General features: G+C 37.1%; 1 protein-coding gene across 1 annotated transcript in view; it reads right to left on the bottom strand.

The window, feature by feature from the left end:
• The window catches only part of LOC150088225 (uncharacterized), a 691,583-nt gene that overhangs the window by 470,738 nt on the left and 196,110 nt on the right, over positions 1–24,735 (bottom strand). Inside the window, exon 4 of the mRNA XM_090369395.1 lies at positions 21,967–22,057. Coding sequence (XP_090225521.1) covers positions 21,967–22,057 — 91 coding nt within the window. The remainder of the gene's footprint in view (positions 1–21,966; positions 22,058–24,735) is intronic.

Below are 24,735 nucleotides of genomic sequence, written 5' to 3'. Positions count from 1 at the left end.
GGGTTGTCACAAATGCTGCGCAAATTAATCTTTAATTGCAACTAGATGAAATACAATATTGATAAATAAGTACAGTTGCAACTGTCCCGTCGCCGACAAAGGCCAGAGGTTCACATCTGAGTAATTAATTGTGCACACAGCGATATAAAAAGGAAAATTTAAAAAAATGTAACATGTTATTATGATATCTTACATTAATGTAGTATTAACTATACTGTATTTATATGCTGCATCACGTAATTGAAATTACAGGAATGGCACTCATACCTTCTCTGGGGAGGAGCATCGATGCGCTCTTGTTTAAAAACGCGTGGGTGTGGTGAGACTTTGCCCCCACTTGTAGCGAACGAATTTCTTCAAAGCACAGGAGAGCTTGGAAGACGGTGTAAAGAGGAGCACCAGCTTGATTTCATTGGCTTTTGTGATTCTAGCGAGCTGCTAAGACATTTTTCCTATAGGTTTTATTGATGCAGAACTTATTCGAGTCGACATCGAGGTGCTGTACTTCCGTTAGCATTTGATTTGGGAGGAAGCGATCTGAGATATGAAGTCTCCGATGCTCCGAGTAGAGCATCGGGGTCAATGCTCTACTCGGAGCATCGGGGTCGAGCATCGGGGTCGATCGAAGTTCTGGCTTGGGTATTCGCCAGTAACACGAATCCCAAATGGACGGTGTTGAGATTTGGTCTGTGACCATATTAACTGTGGCTATCAGTCGCTGTACTTCAATAACACCAGGTAGTCGCTGCATCCCCAGTAAAGTCGCTAAGGTTGTAGTTCTGTCCTGTGGTGGGAGACAAGCTTTCCGGTTAGCCCATTTAAGGAGTCGGAATTGTGCAGCAAGGAGTGGCTTCTTCGTTGTAGTATATGCTGATGCCCAAACTTCAGTGGCATAGAGAAGTGGAGAAATTGTTCTTCGCGCTCAGATGTTGTTCAAAAAGAAAATAATAATAAATATATAAACGTAAAGTATCACTCCATTCCGTTGTTCTCATGGCGTGGAAGGAGCCCACCAGTCACGATGGAAGATGCACAGTATGCTATCAGACTCTTGTGGGCCATTGATCAGAGAAGATCCCGATTATTACAAATGAAAAAGCAAACGAACAAAAAACACAACTGACTATATTTTCACGCTGTTTATTAATGTAAAAAGTGTTAAAATTTCATCAAACGTAAATTTTATTCTTATCTAAATCTGTGGTTACTGGACGTTATTTGATTTTAAATTTGGATTCAGTTCATCAGAAAAGGAGTAAATTTGTTGTCCACTATGATTATTATACAGTTTTCGCTATATTCATTCATTCCAGAGCCAACACCAGTTTGGGTCATTGCCTAACCGTCATGAGCTGATAACCGATTCGGATGGGGCAAGAACGTTGGAAGCTGCTGCGATGAAAACCTGTTCATCGGCCTCTGGTTCCAACTAACTTGCGTCATAAATATCCACACTATTTCCAGAAGGCGCAGAGAAGCTGTTATGTTGTCCAACACAAAAAGGCTATGTGCATAATGATACGGAAAGATTTGGAAATTTAAATTGACTAAATTTTGCGCAGTAGATTAAATCACTTTCTGAAATATATTCAGCAACCTTGAGGGTAGCGGAGTGGTTATGATTTCGTGTTCTTCCATACCACCGTCATAGTGGGGTGGTCAAACACGAGGGTACATTACAACACGCGTTTAAATTTACGATGGCTCTAGCCTACGTAACTACTAAATATGTTCTTATATTCTCTATATCTTGAAAACTTTTGTAACCATATATGGCCGGAGTATAAACAAAATACATTATGTGGAAAGGGCTTGAGTTTGAATTAATTCTCTCCAGATGGAAAGTAGTCATTTTTTTCTTTTTTTTTTTTTCTTCAAACGTGATGTGACAGAGTTAGATCGAACGAAGATTTCTCAGGTTAATTTATTATTCCAAAATTTCGGGATTTTAATCACAAATAAGTAAATCGACCACAGAATGCGAGTAATGTATAGACGCAATACACTTTCGAATAAAGTGGCCTTAGTTGCCTTGGCGAAGTACTAAAGCAACAAAAGAAACTCGCTTTATCAAATGTGATAGCTTGTATTAACATAAAGAAGGAAAATAGCGTGATGGGGATATAACGGCAGCTGGATATTACCCTTTGGTAATACAGAAAATAGAAATTAGTTTAATTCTTAAAATATATATGGGTATTTTGTGAATATAAAAGGAGCCGAGACAAAGAGGAAATCAAAGGAATCGAATGCGTAGTATCGCCCAACTCCTTTCAGTTTTATCAGTCTTAATGCTCAGATTCTCCAGTCTAGCTAAAACGAACTAAAATATAAAAATACTCGTAATAAATGCAATTGAAAATCATATTTTTTTTTTTTTTTTTAGGTAGGTGTATGAATGAAGGCAAAGTTTGCAAACATATCATTACGCAATGATATCTCATATTGTGAACGAGTTTCCCGATTCTTTGTCTTGAATAAGCAGCAAATTATCCAACGAAGTATACTGCTATTTATTTTTGAGATGAGTGCCACCACCCAGAGATGATGTTTTCTCAATGCCGACAGGTGATGGTGGTATTCAACTGAGAATAAATATGTATGTATGTGTTAGGATCCAAAGCAATTAAGGCTATGAGTAAATTGAGGCTTTAGCATATTTTGTCTGTAAATTGTGTGAATTCTCCGGTCGATTTGACCGTTTGCTGGACGAAAATTCTGAGTTTTCGGGAGGAAAACGCATGATACCCTTTTGAATTCAAACCTTGGCCTTTTCCACCCGGTGTGGGGATAGTGGTGATTATATCCACTTCGCTACCGCAAGGGCAGAGAATAAATAACAGTACACTTCTCTTTGGGACAGTAATACTTATTCGGGAGGGGGAAAGAGAAGGGATTTAAAATACGAAATTTAGTATAATGATTTCTATTATCAAATCTTTATAGGCTTCCATTTATACAGCTACTCAAAAAATATGCTTTTGCACTATTACCTTCGCTATAGTTGCACAGATTTTCGCATTAATTTTAAGCATTAAGCTCTAATCTTATGTACCAGAGCGACAGACTAAATCTGACAAACAGTAAAACAAATGCTACAAGCACCTGTAGAATTTGGGAGCTACTAGGTGTTCATGGAATCTGTGGCTGTTCAATAAGTGCGGTCAGTCTACTTTGACCTTAATAAATTTCTAAAGAAAATATAAGCCGATATATTTTCTTCTGTTGTAGCAGAAAATGAGTCGAAGATATCGCACATGTCTGCATAATCTTCAGTGTGGTATGAGATCTTGTTCCTGTAAGAGAAGTGGTTGATGAATCTCCTTTGAGACATTCGACACTGTCCAGTAGTGTGGATAGATGTTAATTCCAAAAGCTGATGCGTAATCTAGAATGGGTGTTATCAATGGTGAATAGAGTACGACAAATGTCTTGTTTAATGTAAATTCGAATCCATGTCTTCTATTAAAATCTATAAATTCTGTATGCTCAGTTTGTAACGTTGCAGATATTTTTATGAATGATCCATTAGCGATTCTAAGTTAAACTCCAAGATAATAGAGATATACATGGAAGTATCACATTTTATTTTTATACAAAATAACATCAGACAACCAACATCCTTTCATATCACTGAAAAATAAATGGCCATAAAAAGCGGATAATTTTGCCACTGCGCATTTTTCGAAGTACTCCGCAATGTCTATTACTGATCAATAAGTATCGCAAGTGAGACCGAATAAGTATCGCAACCTAGGCCTCAGGAATAGAGTTCCATAGTAAGTTCGTGTAGGTTTTTCAGCCTGCACATGAAAATCAGCCGGTAAACCTACTTTTTAACCAAATGATAAAGGTGTCATACAGAACCAGATGAATTCAACACGCCAGAGTAGCCAACGAACGTTTTTACACAATTGGTCAAGCATACGAAGATGTTTTAGTTCTATTATTAAAAATAAATTGCAACTGCCTTTCTTTAATTGGAAATATAAACACCGGGATCTATTTTTAGGTTTAGGCTATTTGTCGGGATTTATATTGGGCTGAAAGTTTTGAATTTGATGTAAAATTGGACTAAGTATTAAAGTTCAGAGTTTACGATTTCTAAATTTAATCTAATCAACTGCTTTTTTTTTCCTCAATGAGAAAGTTGTTCCCCGTCCTGTTTGGTCTAAACATCATCGGTTCATTTCTGAAACGAATGTAAACCGATTTTATTTGAAGAAAAACAAACAAACACGAAGGTTATGCGTGATAGTCCCTTTTCGATATGTGCATTTCAAACAGCTACTGTGCAGTTGCAAATAATAACAAAAGGAATAACATTGAAAAGAATTATTTAAAAAAAAAATTCTAGGGTAGAAAGCAGCAATTTCATGAAACAGAAGTTTAAAGAAAAAAATAAATGCCCAATAATAAATTCATTATCGAAATTTTCCAAGGAATTATTACAGGCAACATAAGTTTAAAATAAATATGGCGTGCAGTCGGAAATGCGAGTTTTCATCGTTCCTTTAATTTGAAGGACTTACGGACACAAAAATAATGGGTGGCAGGCAATATGAAACATCACTGAGGAGCGTCATCTGGAGTATCATTCCAAGCTGTACAGCCAAGAAATCAGCAAGTAAGAACTGCGAAAATCCTCTTATGAAAACAGCCAAATTTCTTGTTTGGAAAGTTTCTTAGGTCATGGGTGGAAGTAATTCCAGTTGTGAAACTTTCGAGTTCGAAGCACTTTAAGCTATGGTTTGGTTTGGTTTGGATTTTATTGGCGCATTAGCAACTAAGGCCATAATGCGCCAAGGCCAGGTAATATATAAAAATTTACACTTTAAGCTATTAAATTAATTGGATATATGTTATAATTCCTGTTTGTTCGTAAACTTGAAAATCAACGTGTGCGTGCACTCGCCATTCATTTATATATCTTTCATTCAGATTAAAATTACACGATACACAATATATGAACAATTAAAATATAGTTTTAAAATTTGAATTTATTGGTCCACTAAAATCAAACAGTTAGGTAATGTACTCATTACCTAACTTGTTTCATTTTAGAGCGCCAATGTACAAAATAAATGTAGAATTAAGAAATTAAATCGAAAAGAAAAATTAATTGAACTCTTTCTGTGATTAATGAAAGTGAAAAGTAAATAATTACCTTATCACAACTAATTGATTAACTAACAATATATAAAAAGTACTGTTTTCGCATCATTGCGCAAACCTCAAATAATATTCACTCAACGTTTTGTAGTTACTTTACTTGTATCCTCCTTGATTTTTTTAGCAAGAATTGAAATACAATTTGTATTTCACGAATTTTCGTGAATTAGTAAAATAAATAACGCACACCTCAGACGCAATATCCGATAAACATTTTTGTAATTATTTCCTCCTGGATTTTAATGTCAGTTGAAATATAACATATTTAACGTTTCTGGTGTGATTAGTATAATAAGCAAACAATAATTCGCGATTTATGTATTTAGTAAACTGATAACAAAAATTACTTCATATATGCAAACCGAGAACATTTCGGTTTCTCTGCATCCGCCATAACTATCCATTTTCCCAATCAGAGCACGGCAACACACAACGTCCAGTGCTCCGACTACAATTTCCTGTGTATATATATATATATATATATATATTATGTGAAGTAAAAGTTAGGCAAAAGTAATAAAAATAAATAAATATGGCTATGTAGCTATCATTAGAGGCAGCAAATGCACATCCTCCACATGATGCCTAATTATATCTGATAATTAAAATAAATATGATATTTAAAATAAAAACATCAGCCAGTAGTACGGCAATAATGCAGAGCGAAACGAAACGCAAAATAATATAAAATAAACAAACTGGGAAGGGAAAGTAGAGATAATAGGACAAAAAGGTAGTCGATAATCCCCTGTATAATTTAGTCAATTAAGTCAAACCCAATTAATAGAACATGATGTAAATTTAAAATAATGCCAATTATAAATAATTTAGCGGAACCCCCTCGAAGGTACCAGTTCCAAAAGACGTGAAATATCACCAAATAAGGGTTAAAGAAACTACCAAAAAACTAAAATATCAAAATAATAGACTGACCATCATGCCCCATATCGACAGAACTAAATTATTTATAATTGGCATTATTTTAAATTTACATCATGTTCTATTAATTGGGTTTGACTTAATTGACTAAATTATACAGGGGATTATCGACTACCTTTTTGTCCTATTATCTCTACTTTCCCTTCCCAGTTTGTTTATTTTATATTATTTTGCGTTTCGTTTCGCTCTGCATTATTGCCGTACTACTGGCTGATGTTTTTATTTTAAATATCATATTTATTTTAATTATCAGATATATATATATATATATAACCATATGAAATGTATGAATTAAAAAAACAAAACAGAAATAATAATTTCTAAATTTAAATTTGTCCGATTTTAATGAAAATTGAAATGGCTCGACAAATCTTTCTTAATGACCCAAATATAAAATTTCATGAGATTCCATCCAGACGTATTCGAATTATTACACGCCGAAGGAAGGATGGATAGACAGACGAACGGACATGAACACAATAGGTGGAATAGGCATATATGCGAAGAAGCCTATAAAAGAAAACACAGGATTCAGATTTTTTGCTTCTTTTATTATAAATAAATGTCACAGATTATTGACTTTCCTCCTTTACATACCTCAGATATTGATTAATTGATTTGTTTAATGGCGCACTGGCAGATGTGGCCATAATGCGCCAAGTCAATCCTCTCAGATACTAATATACCTAGAGGTATGCAGTGCTTCAGTTTCAGAAACGCTAATTCATGAAATGTTTGGTTCACATAAGCTGATTTTTTTCCAATAGTGTAGAAGATCTGCAAAAATTTACGACCTTGATTTTGTACATTTAAAGATCGCATTATTGGCCGAAAGAATTAAGTGCTGGTAAGTGTAGTGAACAATAATGAAAACATTTTAAAGCTTTCCATATTCTTAAAAGGTAGGAGGACAGACAAAAATGAATATTAAAGCCACACCTGAGACTCCAAAGAAAAAATTCCTCTTTCACACTTCAGGAAAAAAAAAAAAAAAAAAAACTTGGCAGGATATCAAGCACACCCGCCATTTATGAAACCGATGTGGGAGGACATTTTTCTTTTCCCACCTGTGACATTCCTCCGCCTGAATTCTTTATCACACCTAAACCCTTAAAGAGGGTGCTAAACTAAGAGGGATATTTGTTTCTCCCCATTCATTACATAAACAGTACACAGTTAATCAAAACTGCACAATTCTGGTTATTTTTTAAAGGTGGAATGCTACTGTGCAGTTGCAAATAATAACAAAAGGAATAACATCGAAAAGAATTATTTAAAAAAAAAAAAAATTCCATTTGAGCCGACCATTTTAACTTGAATGCAGAAAGAGGCTCTCTGGGGTCGTTGAGAGTTATGGCAAATAAAACAAACCTTTAAAGTAATGCCAGCATAACCTAAATAAAACTATAATCATTATAATCACAAAGGTTTCGGGATCCATGTTATTTCATTTTTGAGCACGTCTGAAGGGAAGGTAGATGATTATTTATTATTTGGCAAAGATTATCGCAGTTTATATTATTTAGCAAAGATGGAACACGAAACTGATGCGCCTTATACTGGTTACACCTGCCGATGGGAAATTGAAGTGTGCATCCGAAAAACTCGACAGAAAAGCAATGAGCAGTTCTTCCGTGTAATAAACACAATGGTTGGTTTTTAGTTTCTATTTTGGTGCATCGACGACTTTGATCACACGTGTTTCAGTTTATATGGTCTTTTACGATGTATTATGTCTCTATAAGTGCGTGTGTTCACAGGTTGATTGATGTGCTGCCTGAAACACCAAGAATAACTACAACCTCCGAAAACAGCTAACTGCAGCTCCGATTTGAAGAAACTTAAAATTGGAGCTATAGTCCGCCCGAATTTCACCCAAACTGAGCGAAAAGTGCGAATCGACTATAATAAACATTAAATATGACACTGGTGTGCAAAACTTAAGGACCAGTTAGGTTTTCACCTGTAGCTTCTCATAGGAGTGGCCTGGATATGGGAAAAGCATACCAAACAAACCTCGTGAGGTACAGAAATGATGAAGAAAACAACAACGGAAACAAAACGGTACAGAGGGACTTTATTAAAAAATGGCAACATAGCACTTGCTGCCATGATACATATGCATCACTGCCAAAGATGAAACAAAGGGAAGAGGTGGTCCTAGTAGGAGATATGGCCACCCCTAATGTCGATGCAGACTTTGCACCACCTGTCCATACTTAGAACAATTTTGTTGATAAGTTCTTGCGGTAACATCGTCCATTCCTCTGTCAGCGCCATCTTCAGCTAGTGAACATTTCTGGTGGGTGTGGACGTGCCACTAGGCGTCTCCCCAGAACGTCCCATATGTGTTCGATGGGATTTAGATCTGCGGAACGGGGCAGGCCAATCCATACGAACAATGTCCTCACTTTCCAAAAGCATATCACAGCTGCAGTGCGATGGGGTGTGACGTTATCATCCATAAACACGAACTCGGGGCCAGTCGCACCTCGGAACAGATGCACATGGGGAAGGATTACCTCAGCACAGTAGCATGCACCAGTTACAGTACCGCCTTCCAGTATCTGGAGTTGTGTACGTCCATCCAAGATAACGCTTCCCCAGACGAGAACACCTCGACCGCCATATCGATCCCGTTCAGTGATGTTTTCGGGGTGACACCGTGTGCCAATCTTTCGCCAGATTAGCTGACGTCCAGAATCGTTTCTGAGATTGAATCTACTCTCATTAGTAAAGAATACCTTAGCCCATTGCGCTGCTGTCCAATCCTTTTGTTCGATGCACCACTGTAAACGGTGTTAAAAGGGACACGGCGTACTGGCCGTAGGGCAAACAGTCCACCTTTGTGGAGTCGCCTAGCTACAGTAAACCGCGATATCCTGCGTCCTGTGCTCCTGGTTTGCAATGGATCCCGCTGTCTGGTGTCGGTCCCTCTTAGCCTGTAGGAGTATATAGCGGTCATCATTGGGTGTTGTTTTTCGTGGACGACCACTTGCTCGCCATTCGGTAATTTGCACATAATTGCTGCTTTTATCTGTTTATGTGAGCCCTCTCATCACGATTCAATTTTTTTCATGTGCACCAGCTTTCTACTGAAAGGCCACAGTTATGCAAATCGCCACAGGCTGTTTCGTTTTATTTTGTGGTTGGAACCTTTAGAAATAGTGTTGGTCCTTAAGTTTTGCACACACCAGTGGAGTACACAGTTCTCAATAGAGAATAGTGTATTTAGATGTAAACACAAACGGAATATATATATATATATACTTCATTAAAATAAAATAAAATCCTCCGTTACATTTACCTGCCGAAAGTCTCCTTCGTGGTTCTCACCTTCAACTAACCTTCATCCTCGCTGGACATAGTCCTTTCAAACAAAAACTCGTCGACATAGAGATAGCGCAGGATCCTCACTCCACTTGTGAGACTTGGGAGCATGTGATGTACACCTGCCAACTTCATGATGACTTCAGGGTTAGACTCATAACCAAAATCCAAGCTAATCTCGACACCAGAAACATCTCTACCTCCAGGATAAGACTCGTTACCTTGGCTCTCAATTACTTCATCCCTCTCTCTATACTGGAGGATGCTTCTTTCTTCATCCTTCTTTCCCCCTACTCTCATTCCCACTCTGTTTCTATCTTCCCAATTCACTTTTTTTTTTAACTTGGCTTATGTCAGGAAACTCAGGTGACCCTGGCAGAGAGTAGCCAGAGAACTATGGCCTGCCTGGCTTACCTCCTGGAGATGAGCGGGCAACGCAGGATCCTATTAGGGGCCCTGTGGCCAAAAACTAGAAGAACAATAGAATCCAACACTACTCAAACACAAAACAATACACTTCTGGGGTTTACAGAGTTCTTCTGTAAACGCCAACGAGTAACGATGGAACAGTTGTAGGAAACCACCGGTGGCGCCCTAATCCAAAACACTATTCGACTATGTTGGAAAAGTTAGACTGCAGAAAATTCAGTTTCACAGAAAGGAGATCAAAAATTTGAGTGGTCTGTGGATTTGGGAGAACAATAAAAGCAACAGATGAATATGATGGGATAAAGAGACCTTAATCCACAGCAGATTAAAAACGAGAGGATCAGAATGAGAAGATTAGGAAGCTTCTAAGAAGGGATATCAGAGTTTACATATACACAGGTATTACCTTTGAAGAAAGGACTTAAAAGTGTTAATAAGTAGGAAAACTGAGATGAGTAGTGGTTGAAACAATCAACAATTGAGAGATTCTCTCAGAAAAAGTAACTGGGGCTTAGCAGACAGACGATTAATTACCTTATGAAGGCGGAAATGGAAGGTGAGAAACCGTGATTATGTATATTTGTGAAATGAAAGGAGTAGCTTATGGGAGGTTTATATCTTTTCGCTTATAAGTTTGATTTATTAATTTGGCTGTTAGTAATTCATTGGTGCAAATGAGGTAGAAGTTTGGATATAGCAAACACACATAGAGAATATGGTAGTACTGCGACCAAAGGCAGTACACTACCAAGTTATTTCTACCTATGGGTAGAAATAGTTTGGAAGTATCTCCTACCTCAACAAACAAAGACTTGGCTGGTTCTTCCCTAATTTACATATTACTTTCTTTTGACAGGATATGAGTCATTCAAAAGCGACTTCAGGCTTGTAAACGATGCCCATTGTGAATGCGGAGAACTAGAGGACTGGCACCTGATGCAGTCATGTAACATCTACCGGGACCTACGTAATCAACTGTTACTGGATCTAAATTTAACCACACTTACTCCGGAGAGAAACCTGCTAAATCAAAGGAAGCTTTTTTAGCTTTTAGCAGGTATGCCTCTGCAGTTTTCAAGAGGCGCAGGGTATCATCACTCCACGTCTGGTCCTATAATTGAGACATCCAGACCAGATGTTCCTGAAACCGCTCTTCTCTCATCACCGATCATAAACAAAATTGAATGAACACCCAACTGGACATCATCCTCGTAGGAATTACGGCACTGATCTGAAAGAAATCACACTCGCACACTTCCCATTGTACCTACCCACCTTTGCAGCCCTCCCTTGTTCTGCAAGCTGTCTTCCTTTCCCTGGCCTTCGGTGGCTTCCAGATCAGGGGTGGTTCCTACTTCTCCCTTCCCACCTCTTCTTTCCGCTAGAGGATGCCTTCTTTCCTCATCCTCTTGCCTATTTTGACTCCACCACTTGTACTATCTTACCCACTCTCACCTCTTTTTTTTTTTACTTGGTCTCCGTCCAGAAAGCTTAGGCGACCCTTGCGGAGACCAGGGTCGCCAGGGAGACTAGGCGCTCACCTTCCAGTGGTAGTGGCGAGTAAACGTAGGGTTCCAGCGGCCAAAGACACAACAACAGAACATAACACTGCATAAACTAGACACTACATTTTTCCTGGCTTTTACATTAGTTCGGCATCCTATCAGAGTACATACGGCTCAGATGTGGGAAACCACCGGTGGCGCCTAACCTTAAATACTATGCCATACGGAGAATATATCCATCTCTTTGACATAATGTGAACTCGGCAGTATCCCCCCCCCCCACCCTATATGCACACTACTCGCACTCTCTCCAGTCACGAGCTGGAGAGTAGAGGCAGCGAGATTATACAGTAGCTGATCCGAGTCCCTCCTATAAATTTATCAGCAGGTTCGGTCTGGTAGACTATCCAGCGGCCAGTCTGTGAACACCGTTTTAGAGCTGTAACCTCGAAATATAAGGAATACTGGCTCTCACCGTCATGTCTGACACCATCAGCATTTTAGACTCTGAACTAGTAACCCCAGCTGTAATATCTGGCAGAACGTCTGCGACAAACCTTATTAAAGCACAATATGCATTTTGCTTCAACTGTTTACAGATCTTCGAAATCAATGGCGCCATCTATCGACAACAAAGCTAGCAAGTATACATAATGGATCTTAAGTGCGAAGACATTCTTTCAGGGAAGGCCGGGGCAAAATAAAATTTATTATAAAACAAAGGAGAGCATTTCAACTTACTATCGGTAATTTTTAATAAACATAAATCCCGCACGCATCTTTCTTCTTTTCGATGAAAGATGTAACTGAACTTTATGAGAGAATTAAAATTTACGCACGATACCGAGTAGAAAAACTGTTTGTAAAGTCTTGTTAATAATCTGTTATTTTAATTGGTAACTTAAATCGTATTTTCTACTGTCTTTTGAAATTTTTGAATAATGTAACTTATTTTAATCTTACAGAGAACAGGATACACTTTCAAGTACCGTTAAGTGTAATTTGACTCGGACTGTACACAGGAGCTATATTGTATCACGGAGGTTCTTATAATATGAGTGGTAGTAACCACCAAAGATAAAACTCCACAAATAGGAGATACCCTAACGTTCTCTCTCATATGTATTGGAAATATGATTTAGATCAGACTGAAATAAGAGCATTTTCTTCTTTGGAGAGTAATCTAGAAAAATTCTCTATTTTATTCAACCATTATGATACTTCATCACTCAAAGCATGCTTATTAAATTACTGCGTTTTCAAAAATAATTTAAGTAAAAACACCTCCCTTTTTATTATAAAACCTTTATATTAACTTCAAATGCGTGTGTAGATATGTATGTAAAGCACATTTTGGATTAACTGTTTCTGGATCATTGCTGCGCCATCTACCTTTAAAAATAAATATCTTTTTATTTATAACGTTCAATGGGTGAAGCTAATTTTTTTTCCTAAACCTCCCAACATTTGGTGAGCCATAACGTTTTTGCTAGTTTTCGTTACAGTGATGAAACATAAAAGTTGTACAGCGTATAAGTTCACACAAAGTTTTAATTAGTTTTATTTCGAATACGACCCCAGCTTATGATTCAAATAGCAGAAAATTTTGTTAATTTGTAATTGAAGATGTGTGGGCAGCATCTCTCTCTCTCTAAATGATGGGAAGAAGGGAGAGACTCTCCCTGGCCAAGATTCCTCCTTTCAAGACCCTTCCCCTATACCGCAATATCTATAACAAGTTCACTATATTTGGTAGGATTTTAAAAATGAGTAAAAAATACAGGAGAACGATTGGGTTATTCGAACAAAGTACACTCTCGATATTCCTGAAAATCGGCACGAATATACCAAAGCTTTAAAAAAAAAAAGGTGGCTAGATTGACCGGAGAAGCGCATCGGCACATTATGTTACTGGTATGTGAACAAATCATGATTTGATTGAGAACAATATGCTGATTGTTTAATGGCTGTGGTATGGAGGTTGGAGGGGCCGCATCATAGGCTTCTTCTTCAGTAGAGTAGTCACGGGGGTTAACCATTTGTAGATACTTTAAGAGGAAGTATAATTCGCAGTGTCCTTGATCCCCAACAGCCTTGCACCAAGTAGTCGTATACGTTGTGCAGATCCTTGCATTTGTGTATCACAATGAATGGTGGACATATTGAGCAAACATTGTCCATTATTACTGGTTTCTCTATGATGCCGGACTTATGGCTATAGGTGAAGGGAAGATATATACCTTTCCTTCTGCTTCAACTGGCATTTGAACTCAAAGTTCCTTTAACTGCATTGGCATAGATCGCTGCACAATACATTCCTTTTACCAACTACGGCGGGGGAGGGATATGTTGATAAAGGTCTCCTCTCCACCACCAAAAGAAGTCCCTACATCGTAGAGTTAACATATGAAGCTCGCATTATAAAAGCCTTCGTAACGTGCCTGGACAGAAATGCAGACCGTTACATTGTCTTAACTCATGTCATTTTTAAGGACGAGCATATGCACATTTCAATCAATTCTTCAGTTCATGTACGTTTATTTCATGAGTATGACATGCACAGCCAAAATCCTATTACTTCTATCAAAAACTGCCAACCCGTTAGTTAAAGCGTCGACTATTGCACGCAGCAGACTTTCCAAGTGTATTTACAACAAAACATTTTATTCGTTCTAAAATGATTACCTTCAGTTGAAAATATGGTCTATGTCTCCTGTTTCATTCTGTCATCAATTCGACATCCTAAATTGAGTGATTTAGGATGATATGGAAATCCAATTGCTGCTTATCTCGTCTTTGAAACTGACTATTCCTTCATTATATTTGCTAAAATGGTGATAAATGGATGCAAATTTGTTTTTCCTTTATATATAAAATTAAAAGAATAGTCACTGCAGTAATAATAATAATTATTTCAATTTTAGACCTTCTGATTAAATGGGAAGGAATATAATCATGAACTTCTGTATGCAAAGACTTCTTTTAATTGGTTGTTCTCATTCGATCGTAAACTGAATTTATATTGTAAACTTTATTTATTCTCCTGTTCAAACCTGTATTATTTCCCTCTTGTTAATATATTTACTGATAATATGCCAACTCCGGCAAGTGCATTGCCAAACATCAACCGTCCTTTTAATGTATGTGTTTTTCACTTATAATTCTATGCACACCCTTCTAGCCAACCAGCTGTACACGGGGTGAAATTAAGCTTAATAAACTGAATAGTAATAATCTTGATACAACATTCCATAGTGTGTCAAGTATGCAAACACCGTATTATACGTTTAAACATGTAGAATAAATTAAAAATCGATTTAAATGTCAAAAACTTCAAATTAAAAAAAAAATGGTAATATCACTCTTAAGCCAAAATATTTTTAATTTTCAGATTATGTGAATAAAATTTAAAACTACCATTTCTTTTTATTTATTTGTGATCAAAGTTTAAAACTTTTAATTTAGTGCACATACTAAAAAGATTTGATAAGTAACGAAACGTTTTCATCTTGAGCCATCTGGTCAGAAGATATAAAAAATGGTATTACAATGACCTATCTTGGAAATTGGCTCATCAGATATTCAGGCCATAGCGCACTAGTTGTATGTCACTCTCGTTCACAGGGTTTTGCCGTATATTCTGCCTGTACAAGTACATCTTCCCACGGGTCGAGTTGCACGATATGTAGCTGAAAAGCCTACCGCCTTTGCCAGAGATGGGCCAATTACACCGGGGATTGCAAAAGCTTGTAAGAATTCTTCCAGTCTCCGGAAACCTAAACTTCTCCAAATTAGTTACCAAATCACTCTACTCTCACGGAGGAGTGAACTGCACGTATGGAAGCAATATTCCTGGAAAACTTCAACATATAATAAAGCAAGAATTAGGATACCTCACTTTAATATTATTAATCTTATTTTTGGTTAGTTTTTCTCCATCTTCTTATACATGTCTTGATTTTGTTTATTCAAAGAAGGTAGAATGAAGCAAGTTCTATCTTAAAGACAAATAAATTCGCTGTCACATAATTGGCTATTAGAGTTAATAACCTAATAGCAAGTAGCATACTTTTCACGTGAACTCATTATTAGTTAGTAGCAATTACATTTGTACACCAGACTAAACTCGTCGCTGTTTATTAAGCTGAATAAGGAAAGAGTGACTGTGCCAGCTCTGTGGTTAAATCACATATTACAAGCTCTTGTTTTAGTTTTCTTTACGGAGAAAGACAGAGCAGGTTAATGGCAGCAAGGAGGTCAGCATGATTCATGAGTTAGTAATAGCCTGTCTGGACTTCGTCAGGTCCTTGACCATGTCCACGCCTCCACTCGACTTAAAATCCCTCCTCCACATCACGTTTCACTCTTCGTTTCGCCACAGTCATCTTTTACTTTCTCCGTTCCCCATTTGCTACCATAGTTCCCGGCTGAAGAGTTATCTAGATTACCATACTTAGCTGGACCCAGCTAGAATTTTTTATTCATCCTCGATTGCTGTCGCCTGTTTGCTATTTCCTTGACATCGGCAGCACTGTCTTGTAATTTCACATTATCGGTAGCGTGGAGAATGAGTTCTGATGTATGCGGTAGGAATTTTTTTACCTTATCTTGTTTTTTTTTTTTTTTTTCATTCTTGAACAGCACCAGAAAGTCCACAAGTAAGGCGTTAGAAGGAATGCAACGCTCCCTCCAATTAATGTCACTCTTTTCAGTTTGCAATTGGCACTTTGAAATACTACAGATTTCTAAAGTCAACACGTTGCTACTCTAGAAATACTTGTTGAATCACGGTTTATTTCATTCAGAATTCGTGGCTACCTTTATCAGAGTAATGAGAATGTGGACCGGTAGAAGCAACTGACGTTACAGTTCATTTATTCGATTAATTTCTTTATCTTCCTCACAAAAACCTAGAGAAACAAGTTTCATAACCTTTAGATACATAATGTGAATTTGTGAAACCGCCACAAAAACTGAATGTCTATTTTTTAGCCGATCACTGTGATATCAATTTCTATAAAACACTAAATTTGTAATCCCCATTTGCTATGTGGGCATAGGAAAAAAAGTTTACGCTACCACAGCGTTACTTGCAGTTAGTGAAATAAAAGAGATAAAATTCGTTAGAATTTAAGTAATATTCAATACTTAGTTTTCCTCAAGAATCTGAAGGCGTCTATTGGTAAGAAAACAAAGTTAATTTTATGAACAAGCACCTCCAGAAAAGAGCACAAGCCCTAGCAAAATTATCTAGAGCAAAAAAAAAAAAAAAAAAAGCATTAAAAACTGAAAAAAAAATGCATTAAAATATGAATAAAAAATGAATAAAAAGAATGAAAAATTTTAAAAATTAGTCTCATCTGCAATGCACTTAAAATTCATACAATCAGATCCTCAGTGCTGAAGTGTTCCATTGTTTTTTCAGCAAAAGAAGGCAACAATTTTTAAATAGCCAAATGCGTTCTCAATATAACAATTTGACCAAGTCTGATGGAAACTTGTTTTTTAGCAAATCGTGTTGGATGATGTACGCTTTTCAAACATCGACATTTTACCTCACATGCACCAATACCAGATGCCTTACGCACTTGCTGATTACGATCACTAGCCTTCAGATTTAATATTAAAATATATAATATATTTTAATATATCGACCATACATTAAAAACGAAATTACTGGGGTAAAAATATGACTGCCTGAAAGAACGCAATTGAAAAGACATCGATTTGCATAATATTCAGAGCTCGGAATTAACAGCCTTCCATTTCGCCATACAAATCAGTAATGGCATGTGTTCCATTATACGCATTAACTGCGTTCTACTATTATCTTGACGAGCGTTCCGTTCCGTCTTCATAAAATACAATGTTTGTTGATCGGTTTTCTGATTAAGACAAATTTTCAGAAATGAACCAGTTCAACTTTCTTTACATCAGAGTTCATTTGCTAGCAGACAGATCCTGGCACAAATTTTAATTTATTTTGTGCCGTGTATTCCTTGAAATACCTTTGTTTACCAACGATGGTATGGGTATCACACGTTGGGAAACGCTGATTTGAAGAAGCAACGCAAGTAGAGTTTTTTTTTTAATACTAATCCTAGTGATAATCTATATAATTTTTGCTCTATACAAAGCCCCAAGAAAAGTGGATTGCGAAATTCCACAGAGGTGGTATATTTTTAAGAATATAAAGAACCGCAGAACTTTTCCTTCTTCTGTTCGCAGATAAGTGTTCTAATGGAAGCATTTGTTGCCGCTAGTTTAGAAACATTATTCAGGATTTTCGCCCATAAAATTATTTTAAAAAGTATTTACAGTTTTTGCAACAAATTCTCTAACCAAAGGTTTTCTATACCCACTGAATCCTTACCTGCCCGAAATAACTTCCATATGTGGTGATAGTTTCTGTTTGCGACCAATTATTTATGATGTCAAGTCATGTCTTTGGATGTTGACTCCAGAATTACTAACACCGCAATACTTCACGGTTGATGGCAAATCCAGAACTACCTCTTAGCCTTTAATCCCAATCTGGATTTACAAGCTTTAGTTATCCGGAAAGATCACAACAAATCTTCCACGGATGGCAGCGAGTGAAACATACGCCAAATTTAATCTGAAAGTAGTATGCAAATTCTATCACATTTACATTTATAAAATCGCCCCTACGATTTTTTAAAGTTTAAAAGAGATTTTCGAATAGTCATGCCGTAAAAACTAATTTGAGGTTATTATTTAAAAATGGTACAATGATTTTGGCAAAGTATTTTCTGGTAATTATTAGGAAAAATGTTTTTTGCAAGTACGTTTTAAAAAATAAGCACATACTGCAATAAATAAACAAACTCTAAAACACAAGTACATATATTTATAATCTTTCTTTAGTTTTTCTTTTTTGATTTATCTCGTACAAATGGTGATTTCTTACGTTAGTTTTCCTTCTTCGGCAGCATATTATGTGGGAACTGGAGGGGGATTGAACTAGCCCTGTTTCTGAAATCTACTGGAATTATCAACGCTTTTCAGGTTATGAGGAATAAACTTGGCATTCGTTTAAGTTTGGTGGGAGGGGCGAGGCAATTCATCTATAAAGACATTACAGTGTAATGTATATACCAACCAAGTCTTCAGTATGTAAAACGTGAGTATTCATATCGCTAAAATCAGCAAAACGAGAAAGGTTTTTCTAAGAACGTATCTTTCGTGGCCAGGTCGTCGATTTAATGTGAAGAAGCAAGATAAGTTGTTCACGATAGTAGCCTTCATTATATATTTGATTGATTTCGGAACTTGAATAACCTCAGGAAATTCTCATAAACGCTGGTTCCATGAATATTACGTTTTATAATGAGTAACACGTAGTATCGAATTAATAAATGCCACTTTCAGCAAAACTGATATGACAGCCTCTTACTGACGAGCTTTGCAATAGCTCAACAGTAATATCTCCGATAGGATTCTCAGTCATGTCTCTGTGGAGTTACAGCAGCTATTAATCAGACTCGGTGACAACGCAGATTGTATCGCATCGAACATCATTAAAAGATAAATACACTGTTACCCAAAGTATCCTTTCGTTTAGCACACGACTTGAAAGATATATAATTCTTTTATTGTTTTGGAACTGCACAATGACCAAACATTTCTAAAGAGGGGACCAAAACATACTTTCACTTAACTATTTTGTAGTAGTGGTCGCAAAAACGCCAAGAAAGAAATCAATCTCCGAAGTAATTGAAATTTTAGGATGGTAATTGCCTTTTATAACGTCAGGAATTTTCATTATTAGTCCACTCATCCATAAAAAAAAATAATCAGACAATGGACAGTTGTGTTGGGTGGTGGAAAGACAACGCAGGTGACAATGAGTCAGTGTATCTGTCGATTCTAAAGATCGACTTGTCTGTTGAACGTAGTTTTCAGATCTTGGCAAACAAAACACCTTGTTGGGGAGAGGAGAAGGGATTTGATTGAAGTACATAAGACCCTGAGGTGTCTTAGTAAAATGAATGAGGAGGAATATTCTTAATGGTGAGTGGAACAAGAACTAAATGGCACAACTGCAAAATCTTACGAAAGAACAATACACTAGATCTTGTGAGTTTACCTTCAGGGAGCGTGTTGTGGAACAAAATTATTATCTCGCATGATAATAGATTGCAGAAGGAGGTGATCTTCACTTAGCGAATGAATTTCCGTTTAAAACCTACAGAAAATTCCTAGCTGTATACTTAATGGAATTCACTTCACTTCACTCTTCTTACTCTGTCCCTTAAACTTTCATTACGTGCGTGTGAGATTAAATTTTATCGATACTCTTATTCTATGACAACATGTGCCGCAGGAGCACAAAAAGCATGCGAAGCTTTATGCCCTTAGTTCGGCAATTTATGCAAATAATGCTTACCAAATTTTGTAATAAGAGGCTAATCATGCAGTATGCGTGATGCAGTACAATTGATGCCTCAATTGTACGCATCGTTGATTTGGTCATCTATTCTGCCCTTGCATCCGAAACGCCACATTTGATTAGAATATTGAAACCTGCGATGGTTGAACTTGACCACAAGTAAGTAATTCCTTCATGATCTCCAAGGCGGTGCTCTTCTCGAACCGGAACATTATACATTGGAGGCACTTGATTGTTACACGGAATGCCATAACCTTAATCCAAGGCACACGCGCTTTGGATGTCCTGATGTTGACGACATCATTGTATGCAGCAGGAAGATAAGATGAGACCGCAATACCAAATAAACTATATAAAGAAAGCGCACTTCAAAATCTATCGTGTTTCCTACATATGTCCCTCAAACATCATCAACTTCTGCAACATCTCAGAAAATGGATGTAAGTAAAATATGTTTTCTAACGAACTACAAAAGTTTGTAGTAGCTCTGCAGCACAAGTGAGCTTCCATGCCCTCACCTAACCAACTATAATTCACATAAACTGTTTTCTCCCTTGGTTTTGCCATGGACACGCCCTGATGTGAAATTCGGAGCGGATCGCACATGACTGACTTTTTCCTGCTAGTTGCATTTCTATTTACCGTTCATTTTTACATTACTTATCTTTATTTGAATTTAATGTACGGTTTTTGTTTTTTTTTAACAAAATGTGTGGGGCTTCAAACTATACCGAATTTATTGTTTTCCGTCGACTGCTTATCTTTTTGTGTTTTAAAATTTGATAATTGTAGCTCCATAAGTAACTGGTGTCAAAACAGAAGGAACTGGAAAGTTGCTGGAGAGGCCTTCATCCTGCAGTGGATTGAAAATGGCTGATGATGATGATGATGATGAAGTAACTGGTAAATGATCAATCCCAAATAGCATTTTGCTGTCCAGAGGTGGAGCGATGATCTCACATTGAATAAATATACTACGTACGTACAATATGAGGGATATATGAACTCGGCACTGAATTCATCAGATATGGCGACAAACAAAGTGAAAGAGTATCAGAATGCAAGTTTCAATTAGGGTAAAGATAGGCAGCATGTGACCACTTCAGGCATAGTGTGGCTTTTGGAGATCTCCATTGTAATTTTTTTTTTCTTTTTTCGAAAAATAAAACTTCACTTATTAAGAGCCTTTAAAATGAGAGAAATATTGATGAATTAAATAGCCTATACAGTCTAAATTATAACTAAAAACATTATAAATGGAGTCCAACTTTTTTATATTTTTTTTGGGCCACACACGAAGTAGAAGATCCACAAATGTATCAGTTCATCAACAATGTTTACTAGACATTTTTAAAATGAGAATATTTCAAATCATACTTACAAAATCTTTTGTAAGCAGAGCAACATTTCCTTCCCTGCAGGATTAAAGCTGTCACAAAAAAATCTATACAAATGGAAGTTTAGATTCGATACGTTTTGACAAATACCAAAAGGAAATTATTATCAATATTATAACGGCTAAATGATGCACGAAAGCCTGCTTTTTCGGCATCGGCCAAAAAAAAAAATTCTATCATTCATAGCTTCCAGGTCCACAAAAAAACGTGCCTATCCAATTACGCTTTGAACTTTACCAAACTATTAACCTTGACGACTGTGGCAGGCAATTCATTTCAACGACCTACAACACGCTCCCAGAAGTAACTTTCTGTTACTTCCAAGAATTTTTGGATTTGTGCCCCTTAGTTCTCTTTTCTGCCAGTGAAAATATGCCACCCTCGTTCATTTTACTAATTCTCTTCAGGACCATATACACCCCCACCTAAGATGTCCAGTTCCCATGTTTTGCAGTCCGCACCTTCTAAACCAGTCTTTATATGGACATCGATTGGCATTCCTCACCAAACTGGTTCCCCTTCTTTAAATCTTTTCTAGAAGTTATATATCTTTCTTTAAGGAAGAAAGACATAGAACTTCATATTGTGTACTGGTTGGTTATTAATGTTACAAGACTTACAATTACCACATGAATAACCGTAATGTACCAGTACATAATTGTAATAAACATCATCGAGTGTTTAGTCAGAAAACTTTTGAAGTAATTAACTACAGTGGAAAAAATGTGTTATTCTAGTTTTAATTAATTAGATATAAAAATTATGTATCTAGCGTACTCACTTTGGCGATCACTAAATTGCTTAATGAGCAAATTGGGTCCACCCAGTCGAAAAGTACTCGATGATTGTCTTTGTCCATTGACAACAATTTCCTGAAATAAAAGTTAAACATTTAATGGGTAGGCGTATAACTTCTGTGCATAATCGGCTTATAATTAAACAGAATTATCCATTTATTGTGCAATAAACTGGTCAACCGCATGCACCGAGGTAACTCGAAGTAATCCATCCACGGTAATAAGTACTATAGGTTCTAATACTTTTCTTATTTGCAGTTTTAATAAATAAAGAAGTTTAGTGATAGCAGTGGTGGTATTTGAGGAGCAGTACTGTACAGCGTTTATCAACGTGGTGTACAAAATGGATTTTTTTCCGATAAGAATGCGTATTTATTTCGGATCATTTTTTATATTGCCAAGAGACATTTAGCATTAAAAAAAAAAATAAATAAATAAATAAATAAAAAAAATGGACATGCGCACGCGCATACCCTACCGAAGGCGAAGCAGAACACTTTCCGTTGCTATAAAGGAGACAAGTTGTGTGATGCCTGAAATAAACTGAAATAAAATAGCGCCCGAAATAAACTAGCACCTGAAATGAACTCCCACCTAGATAACACGAGGTGGGAGCACTCACTATCGTCCAACACTGGAAAGGAAGGATTGCTCACTGCTGGGTCCATCGGGAATTGTCAGTGTCCGCTAGGAGGACGATTGCGTCCGGCTGTTTGTATGATGTGCTCCATAAACTTTTCTTGATTTGTGTGTTTTTTTAATTAAGGTATTAAGTTCCTATTAGTGCCACCACATAAGGATAGGCCCTTGGATTGCCAGGTGAAAGTACTTTTTATTATTTGAACAGACAACAGATAAGTATTAAATGAATTTCTGCATGTTCATTCTGCTACTCTATACAAGCGCTTTCAGCCATTATCTTGTAATTCAACTTATACAGACACTTGACCAGGCATTAGAGTTTCGCATAGCCGCTCTGCTCTTCCCTCCCTGCTACCTGTGGATTTCATTACGGGACAAGTAAGGCGACCGGCTGGTCACAGTGCCAATTGCCTGCAAAACCACAACTGGTGGTGATATTAAATTGTCTAGTAACACTACAGTAACTGAAATACTGGTGTACCTGGTCTGCCTCCACGAGGTTTAGTGTGGGCAACGGTGGGTCTCATTTGAGACCCAACGGCTAAAAGACCAGATGAACAACGGTACAAAAGATTACACACCACAATATCCATACACTTTTAAACCTCTGGCCTCTACAGTGTTCTGTATCACACCACAATGTATACTACGCGGAGATGAGGGAAACCCCTGGTCCCGTTAGATCCTAAACACACTATACAATAACTGAATTCAATATGACAAATACTACCTTCTGTCAAAATTCTAGCGTCTGCACCATCTGTGGGACCAGCTCTGACCCCATTGTCCAATGTATTGAGTGAAAGCAATTAATATGCAATGACTGTACCCAATCTGACCTTAAAAAATTAAATAAAAGTCGTCGGAAATCATTCTGTTGTGATAGATGTCGACTCAGAAATTCTCAGAAAAGCCCTATATAAAACTGTTGCAACGCAAAACAACACGGAACCTGAGACACTTTCCTCCTCTTCCGCTAACAAAGTTGAAATGCCCTACTCTAGTTCATTTGAGACAAATATCATGCCAATAACTAGAAATACTGCATGCCAAAACATTAAAAAAAAATGCTGACCCCATATAATAATGGGAAAAGGCGAGGACAAAAAAAAAAAAAAAAAAAAACTGACTCTGAATCGTACGTGGATGAAGCCTCTAATCCTTCTTTGGGGTCGCATCAACTTTCAGATGCATCAATTCAAACACATATCTGTGCTGTCAGAAGATCTCAGCGCTAACTCCCTCCCTACTGAAACTCTGAATCCAACCTTTTGTATTCTGCAATCAACTGAATTCCAGGAACTACTCTTTAATACTATGCAGAAAATCCTCATTCAAACTCAGCTAATCAGCCTACCTCATACTGCAAAATCTGATATTCCCCTGGATTCTAATACACTCAATGAAGGAAACTGCGAGTTATCCACGGAGATTCGTGGTATAAAAACAATATTAACTAATCAACAGGCTGAAATTTCCGACATTAACGCCCAAATTAAAAATCTCAAGTCAATTATGTCTTGCCACTTAAGGGAAGCTAGGAAGAATTCTGAACCTACTCTTCAAACTAATGGGCTCAAAGTGAATAGGAATTCTTCATTACCTGACGATACCCTTAGTATTGAGACCAGATCTTCATCTTCCACCGGCCTCAATACTCCTACTGCTGCAAATATTAATTTTCCAAAGCCTGCTAACATTCATGATTCAAGTCATTCAACAGAGCAATTTATTGCCAAACAGACTCTGTCAGATGATTCTTCTGATGTAAATCGAACCACTCCTACCACCTGCTCTCCTCTGCGGAACAGTTCTGTCTGTACCTCTATTTTACAAGCTCAGAGTCACCAAGTGGAATCCTTTTCAACATCAGTTAAGGCAGCATATGCAAAAATAACTGCTGCCACATCTAATGAGGTCTGCAAACCTGTCTGTAGGGCTGCCGCCACAGTGAGTAAACCTGTTTCTGATTGCCAGTCTCAAATATCACACCAAAGATCAAAACAGAACAAACCTTCAGAAAATGTTCAAGTCTCTATATCTCAAGACACTTCCTCCAAGCTTCCAGCCAAAACTCATCAAACACAAAATGTAACTACAGTACTGCAGAA

The sequence above is a fragment of the Mastigoproctus giganteus genome, chromosome 3 (assembly GCF_048544385.1).
Source record: "Mastigoproctus giganteus isolate SK-2022 chromosome 3, ASM4854438v1, whole genome shotgun sequence".
NCBI lineage: Eukaryota > Metazoa > Arthropoda > Arachnida > Uropygi > Thelyphonidae > Mastigoproctus > Mastigoproctus giganteus.
Note: the sequence above shows the minus strand (reverse complement) of the source record. Positions and strands in the feature narration are given on the sequence as shown.